The following is an 8,012-nucleotide window of genomic DNA, read 5'->3' as shown; positions in this document are numbered from 1 at the left end:
TCCCCCCCCCCCCCCATCCCCGTCTCTCTCTTTATCTCTCTCCCTCCGGAAGCTAGAAACTGCATCTTGTCTTAACCCCCCCCCCCCACACTCTGTTTCATCTTAAAATTTGAGCTCGCTCTTGGAAATTGTGACAACTTCTCAAATTCAGTCTTAATTTGGGCAAACTACCTAGACAGGGAGAGAGAGATAGGAACGAGAGAGAGATAGAAAGGTGGTGGGAGGGGTCGGGGTAAGAAAAAGATCCCTTAATGATCCCTAAACTTCCCCTAATGATAAAATGACTAGGAAATAGAATAGGCACCACAGCAGATGGTAATTTAAACCGAGATGAATATTTGATGCTGTTAACATTGTACTAAATGTCCTGTGAATGAGCTCCGCAGTAATGAGTATTTATAACATGTAATTTACCCTATCGACTGCAATGGGTTTACTTGAGCGTAATAGCTGGCCCTATATGTTTCCGTAGCATTAAAGGGTATGGATTGCCTGTGTTGTAAATATATTGTACAGTGGATATGTAACAGGTGTAAATAGGAGAATGGCCGACATGCTGGAATCCCAATGCTTTTCGCCTTTACCCCACCTTTGCCTTAAGAAGTTGCTTCTAATCTACTCATCAGGGACTGCAGTAGACATATAAATTATTCAGCGGCTGCATTTAGGAATTGTATGGCTGTTTCATTTGCTCGAAGCCAAACAAGTATCGGTTTAGGGGTGGTGAGAGTTTAACGTGTGTGCGCGTGGGTGTCTGTTTGCGTGCGCGCCTGAGCGAGAGAGTGAGCGAGCGAGCGAGCGAATAAGCCTGAAACTTGAGGTCGGGCGGCGCGGAGTGAAAGGAAGGAAATTCCCCCACCCCCCCACCAATGCGGCAATAACAAATGACAAAGTTCAAATAAAATGAAAATGAAAACAAATCGTAAACGTTTACAATATTTGTAAAAAAAAAATGGTTTTATTTTTCCTGGTAGAAGGAGAAGTTGGTTGGGGGTGGGGGTGGGGGGGTGGAGTGGGGGAGGGTGAGAAAGGATCCTGCTATAAAATTCCCATCCCGCACGGAAGGGTCTGGATTCTGACAAGTGACAGACTCTCTCTGGTTACCACAAGGGCGACGAGATACAAAGTCAAAAAACTTATCAACAGGGGTCAACGTGAGTTACACTACGGTTTGATGTCCAAAACCCACTGTGTGAACAGACCACTTTACAAGGTGATCCCTTGTAAATGCAGATGCCATCACAGACTCTTAACCAACCCCGCCCTCCTGTAACAAGATCCAGACGCTGGTCTCCAAGAATACCTCCCGGCTTCCGGTCTGAAAATTGTCCGTGAGTGAAAAATCCTCCCAAAGCCAAAGGTTGACTATGAAGCATAAGGAATCACATCACACTGCACCTGTTTCCCTGGAGTGCACCTTGGATGCAGATGGAGGCGTGAGAGTGTTTGTAGCCTCGCTCCACGGTGCTGCTCAGCAGCTCCTTGAACAGCAGCAACACGTGCCAGTTGTACTTGGCCGAACACTCGATGTAGCCGCATTTCCACACCTTTTTGACCAGGACGCACAGGCTCCTCCGCCGGGCAAATCGCTGCTTCTGCAGGTCCCGCTTGTTGCCCACTACGATGATAGGCACTTTGTGCGAGTTGTTGCTGGTCCTGTAAAGGCAGGCGGGAGTCAAACAATAACAACAACGACAACCCAAATTGCTTTGCCAAGTCTTAAAATTTAACTGAGTTCCGTACAGCATCTCCAACAAACCCAACTTGCGTTTATATACTGCCCTTCACGCAGAGCAGCATCTCGGAGCGGGTGGGGGGAAAGAGGAGGTAACCGTAAGCACGGTCCAAGAGGAAGGAGGGGTGGGTGGGTGGGGGGGGTGAATTATCAACCAGGGACACTGGGATACAAACTCTCTTTTCATTTAGCACCAGGAGATCTTTTAATGTCCACAGGGTATGGACGGGGATATCAGTTATCACCTTGGACAATGCATCTGACCGAGTCACTGTGAAGCGCTTTGAGACTTCATGCTACGTGACGGGCTCTATATCAATGGAAAAGGGAGGAGCGGTTAACAGGATGGGATGGAGCGGGGGTGGGGAAGTGGGTGGGAGAGAGAAGCACACAACATCTCTTGATTTTGCTTCACTTTCTCTACCAAAATGGTGCAAAGAGACATGCCACCATCCCCCAGGCCAAACACCCCACCCTGTGGCCAGTTTGGGGAAATCGAGAGCGGAGAATATTCACGACACATGGGAAACTCGCACAACACAGTCCACGGCGTGAACAACAGATTCTCTTCGAAATCAGAGAGGAGAATTGTTGGCCAGGACACCAGGAGAATCCTATAGCATTGTTCCAAAAACAACAACAAACTACAGTTTCACAGCACCTGTTGGGAGGACGTCCCAAGGCGCTGGACAGTCAAGGATTTGCACCTGAGCTGGGGTCTGAGATGAGGAGGGGTGGAGGGCATGGAGGGTGGGGGTAGGAGGGTGACCAAAGTCTTGATCGAAGGGGAAGGGTCTTGATACAGACCTTAACAGAGGCGAGGGCGGGGACAACTGTCAAAGAATCATAGAATTATACAGCACAGAAGGAGACCATTCAGCCCATCGTGTCTGTGCCGCTAAGAGCTATCCAAATCAATCCCATTCCCCCGTTCTCTCCCCTTAGTCCTGCAAATTTGACCTCCCCAAAAGGGCTGACAACACTCCCCAACTAAAATTGATTCGGGGGAGTGGAGGAGGAGGATGGAGAAAAAGGGAGGGATGCACCTAAATTGACTGACACATTCACCCACGAACACACAGTCACTAGGCAATGCAGCCCAGCCATGAGGTGTGTCCTCTCACCTGAGATCTGTGATCTGCTGCCGAATCATTTTCACGTACTCGAAGCTGTCCAGGCAGCAGATATCGTAGACCAGCACGTAAGCGTTTGCGCTTCGAACGCCCCTGCATCGTGAGTCTGACCACTCCTACAAACCCAGAACAACAAGACTTTTTATTATCGCTTTAATAACAATGAAAGATTCGATTCGGGTGAATCCTCGGGAAGTGGAGGGTGTGTCTGTCAATACACACAAAAAGGATGGACACTTAGTCGACAACAATAGACAATTACATTTACACAGCTCCTTTTGTGTTGAGAGGATTTGCCCCCAAGCTGGAGGTTAGGATCAGGTAGGGGGGAGGGTGACAGAAGGCGCAGTCGAAGAGGAGGGTCCTGAAGGAGGCAAAGGAGGGTGAGGCGGAGGGCCTGTGGAATCTAGCTCCAAAGGGTAGGGACAGAAAGGCTGCAGACCCGATCGCTGATGGCGTGGCGGACAGGGTTGAAGACATGGAATAGGCTGGAGAGGTCGGTATGGCAAGTTGGCAAGTGTAAAACCCCTATTCCAGCAATAGGGAGAAAGGTTTTGCCCTGACGGGGAATCAAACCCGGATCCTCTTGCTTACGAGGCGAGTCCTCTGACCAATACACTGCGGGACTCCACGTAAGCTGTGAAGTGCTGCAACTGCGTGTATTTTGTGGGCGAAATCAGGTGGCCACAATAAAAGAACCTTGTGACTGCGTGTCTTAACTACAATGATGTTCCATTTCACACCGGTCTTATACATTAAACCTTTTTAGAAACAAAAACGTGGAGAGCTGGATTGATAGGCTGACAGGACTCCTGCATTGCCAAAGGAAAGTAGATGTGCTTTTCTTTGTTAACAACTTTGTGCCTGTCAATGTGGCTGTCTGTCAAGCTGTACTCTAGGGCACATGCAGACTCGTTCTGCATAGCATACAATTGACAATTCCTAGCCTTACCTTCGCCCACAAAATGTACAGTCAAATCAGCTTATAGTATATTCTGTGAAGTGCTTTGAGATGTCTTACTTGATAAAGCGCTATATAAAAAATGCAAGGATGTAGCACTCATTCCTTCTCCAGTGGTTTTACAACAGGGGGGTGCAGGCAGAGAGCCACAGGATTGACAGTAACTCGCTTTAGCATGTGGGGTGGGGGCGGAGGGGAAGGAAGGGGTTTGGTAGAGGGTAAAAACATTAGTTAAAATGAGCGAACATCTGGAATTTCAAGCCTAAAAGGTGCAAGATGAATAAACGCTAGATCTCCTGTGAGGCTACTCAAAAAGAAAAGGGAGTTTCTCCCTCTGTCCTGGCTGACAGCTCCCCACCCAAATAAAACGAAAAAAGGTCATTCACTTTCGCGGCTGTTTGTGGGAACACTGCTGTGCTCAACTGGCTGCTGCGATTTGCCCACAATCATGCACAGAATACACAGTCACTCCACCTTACGGTATATTTTGTGAAGCGCTTTGAGACGTCTCAGTCAGGTAAGGCGCTATATCGAATGCAACGATTATTATATCGAACAGAATAGGATTACAATTATTGTAAACGTTGTGTACGATGGACTGGAGGCAAATTAAGAATAGGGGGGGGGGGGGGGGAATTATTTTTATATAACTATATATAACAAGACACACACACACACACACATACACACACAGAACTGAGCTGATAAGAATCAGGTGAAATTAACATCTGTACCTGGGTCCTGTTGGCTGGAAACTCGGGGATGTGAGGCACATCCATCATCTTCAAGTCGAACAGGTTGTCGTTGAGGACCACAGAAGACCTGTAAGCGCAGCCCTCTTTGCTGGGGCTGTAACCCTCACTGAATTCGTTGTACAGGAACTGGCGGATTATAGAGGTTTTGCCCACCCCTGGAGACCCCAGCACAGCGATCTTAAAGGTCCCCAACATGATCCCTTGCCAAGTGCATCATGTCACTGGGTGGGGGGAGAGACAGCAGAGAGAGAGAGAGAGGAGGCTGGTGCTGATGCTGCTGGTGCTGCTGATGGTTGATTTTAATATAAAAGACGTTGCAATGACATCTCAAGGCTTTTTTTGTTTGTTTGTTTGGAGATCGTGCGTGGGTTTTGCAGAGTAAGGGGTCTTTAAGAAGGAAGTCTTTAAAAAGTCTCACGACCCCCCCCCCACCTCCAATCTGTTTGACTGCCTCGTTCTCTCTCTCTCTCTTCTCTCACACACACACACACACACATAAGACACTCACTCACTCACACCTCTCTCTTTTTTCTTAACTGATTGACTAATCGAATCACTGGTTAAGAACGAATTGATCCATGACTTGGGTCATTTGAACTCACGACTCATCTCTCTCTTCTCTCCCCCACCACCTCCTCCTCTTCCCTCCCCAAACACTGCACCGATGTTCATTTCGTTTATAAAGGTAACACGATTAAAATTGATATCAGAAACATTTGCACACAGTAACCCCCCCCCCCCCCCACCCCACCCCTCCTCTCCCTCACCCCCTCCTCTGCCCCTTCCAAAAAAAATAATACAAACACCTGTGATTTTTTTGGGGTTTAAAAAAAGAAAACTATTTTGCTATGGAGGAGAATTTGGCTTTGGTTTTGCAGAGGTCACTCACTCACTCACTCACTCATCACTCACTCAGATAGACGTGGTGTGTGTGTGTGTGACCAGCAGCTGATTTTGTACCTATCGATAGATATTTTCTTTCACACACACACACACACAGAGGTCTGGCCAAGGTTCTTCCAAATGGTTTCCCCATCACACGTCCTGTTTGCTGGGAGTGGGGAGAACGTGTTCTCTGACTAATCACTATTAAACAGCAACAGTCAAATTGTGTCCAGGTGTTTAGTTCTGCAGCATTCCTGCAGTGTGTGTGTGTGTGTATTAGTCACAGTCACTTGGTATTCAGTATGGCTCTACTGTAATTCACATTGCTAAAACACCTCAAGACCACGTTGATGGTAATCATAATCCTTGCAATTGATTATAGCACCTTAGCATGTCGTTGAGATGTCTCAAAGCACTTCACAGGTTGTATACCGTAAAGTGAATTGACTGTATTTTGTGGGCGCAACGCGGCAGCCATTTGCGCACGGCAGTGTCCCACAAACATTTGTGGATCGAGTGACCAATTTTTGTTATTGTTGAAGGGATTATTACCTCCCAGAAAGCAATCTGCCAATTGATTCACAACCTGCTTCCGACTTACTGCAAGGTAAACAGAGGCATCTGGTGTAAGCAAACTTGCATAAGGTTTCACCCCGCTCAGGAATTGAACCCAGGTCCTCCCGTTTACGAAGCAAGTGCTCTAACGACTACACTAATCCACTGTAACTAGTGCTACCAAAACACCTCAAGATCATGTTGATGATTATTATAATGCTGGCATTTGACATAGTATCATTGCATTCATTCACCGAACATCTGAGTGCCTCATAGGATTCACTATTAAGTGCCAGTTGGCACCCATCAAATGTGCTCACAAACTGGCATGAAGCAAAATGACCAACTGCATTGTTCAAGGTGCTCACCTTTTGGATGAGACGTCAAACCGAGGTCCCTTCTGCCTGTTAGGCCAGATACTTAAAGAACCCGCAACACTATTTGACGAGAGAAGGTGGCATCTCCTCATACGAAAATACATTTTTCAATAATTTGAAATAAAAAAAGCTCCCTTAATCTTCACTGACTTCAGTTAACCCCGGCCAAATCCTGCAATTTGATTACGATCTGATAATTCAGTTAAGGGTTTTAGCTAATTAGACTCCAGCACTTACCCCATCCACGCACTCTGGGGTCCCCCAAGCCTTGGATCTTGACAACCTGTGCCTAATACCTTCCGGAATTAGGTAAGAGGGATGCGTCCCTCCAGGGAGAGAGTGCACATTCCATTTATTTATTTCTGGAATTTCCATGTGTAGATGGGATGCATGGAACAGTTTGGTGTGGATACTCTTTAAGCTTGGTAATGGGTTTCTGTGTGTGTCACTTGGCTGACAAAAAAAAATGAAGGGTACACATTAACCTTAACCTCCATATCCGGCCCTTTTCACCATCGACTTGTAAAAATCAAATTTGTGAATAGAACCATGAATAAGGCAGGCAGAGAGAGAGAGAGACTTCTCATTGCGCCTGAGGGACAATATCTGTTGACCTATTGCACACATTTGAACTGAATTACTGAAAGCAGAGAACCCATTCACAGCGCTAGATTGACAGGTTGGGACTCTTAATGTGCTTTTAAAAGTGAGGACACAGTCCATTTGCTGATGAAGCACCTAGGACGTGTGGTGGTAAAATACACTGAAAGGAACAAGATTACCAGAAATAATTCACTGACCTTTGTGAAAAAAACTCTGAATATCATGATTTGATATTGCCTCTCTGTTTTTTGACCCTGTTTCTTTTTCTCTCATGCAGTCACTCAGCCGACCTCCTGCTCTTCTCGTGGGAGGCTTGAAAGGCATCAAACTTGCCCTCAAAAGATGGGTCACACTCCTTCCACCCAAGGGACTCTTTATTCAGTAATGGGTCGATTAACTGTGATCGAAACTACCCATGTTTTGCCAAAGCAAAAGCCATCAACTTGCAGATAAAAAAACATAGGGTGACTGTCTCAAAGTGCTTCAGAACAAAATGGTGGGGAGTGTGGGGGGGGATTTTTTTTGTCAGCTGGGTGTCTGACACAAGTGGAAACCCATCACCATGCTTAAGAGTATCCAAACCAAAATGTCTTTCAGATTCAAAGTACGAAGCTTCACAGTCAAGCGAGGTAGAAGTCACTCTTAACTGTGATCAGTTTCACATCAGGAAGTGATTTATACTGTTGCCATCTGTAAAGGACGCTGGCATTTTTCCAATTAAGGATAGGACGACATTTATGGTTTAAATAGGAAGGTCATTACCAGTTGTACAAGGCCTGCCTCTATGAAGTGACCTTGTGAGCCAGTTCAACGCAACCCATTGTGTTGCCGCAGAGAGACAATTACTGGGCTGAATGGGAGACGCACATTCCATCCGTGACCTTGAGTGACTGCAGCATCAGTCACCCATTGATTACATCTGTGCAAGAGTGGCTTCCTCTAAATATGTACTAAATTGATGATCATTGCATTTGATACAGTGCTGGGAGAATGTGTCAAAGTGCTCCA

The 8,012-nt window shown here is 46.5% G+C and overlaps 1 protein-coding gene across 1 annotated transcript; it reads right to left on the bottom strand.

Moving 5' to 3' along the window:
* Positions 1-1,015: 1,015 nt before the first annotated feature.
* Positions 1,016-4,830, bottom strand: rasl10a (RAS-like, family 10, member A). Its single transcript, XM_042337609.1, has 3 exons — positions 4,564-4,830; positions 2,860-2,984; positions 1,016-1,656 (listed from the first exon to the last, which is right to left on the bottom strand). The coding sequence occupies exons 1-3, from the start codon at positions 4,777-4,779 to the stop codon at positions 1,383-1,385; spliced, it is 615 nt and encodes a 204-aa protein (XP_042193543.1). The 5' UTR covers positions 4,780-4,830; the 3' UTR covers positions 1,016-1,382.
* Between the last annotated feature and the right edge of the window lie 3,182 nt (positions 4,831-8,012).

Source organism: Callorhinchus milii, unplaced genomic scaffold (genome assembly GCF_018977255.1).
Source record: "Callorhinchus milii isolate IMCB2004 unplaced genomic scaffold, IMCB_Cmil_1.0 Scaffold8, whole genome shotgun sequence".
Classification (NCBI taxonomy): domain Eukaryota; kingdom Metazoa; phylum Chordata; class Chondrichthyes; order Chimaeriformes; family Callorhinchidae; genus Callorhinchus; species Callorhinchus milii.
This window is presented reverse-complemented; position numbering and strand designations above follow the sequence as displayed.

Coding starts and splice junctions, on each gene's coding strand:
- rasl10a (XM_042337609.1), bottom strand. CDS start 4,779: ATGTTGGGGACCTTTAAGATCGCTGTGCTGGGGTCTCCAGGGGTGGGC. Junction 2,985..4,563: donor TTCCAGCCAACAGGACCCAG/GTACAGATGTTA, acceptor CTGGGTTTGTAG/GAGTGGTCAGACTCACGATG. Junction 1,657..2,859: donor CAGCAGATCACAGATCTCAG/GTGAGAGGACAC, acceptor CTGCCTTTACAG/GACCAGCAACAACTCGCACA.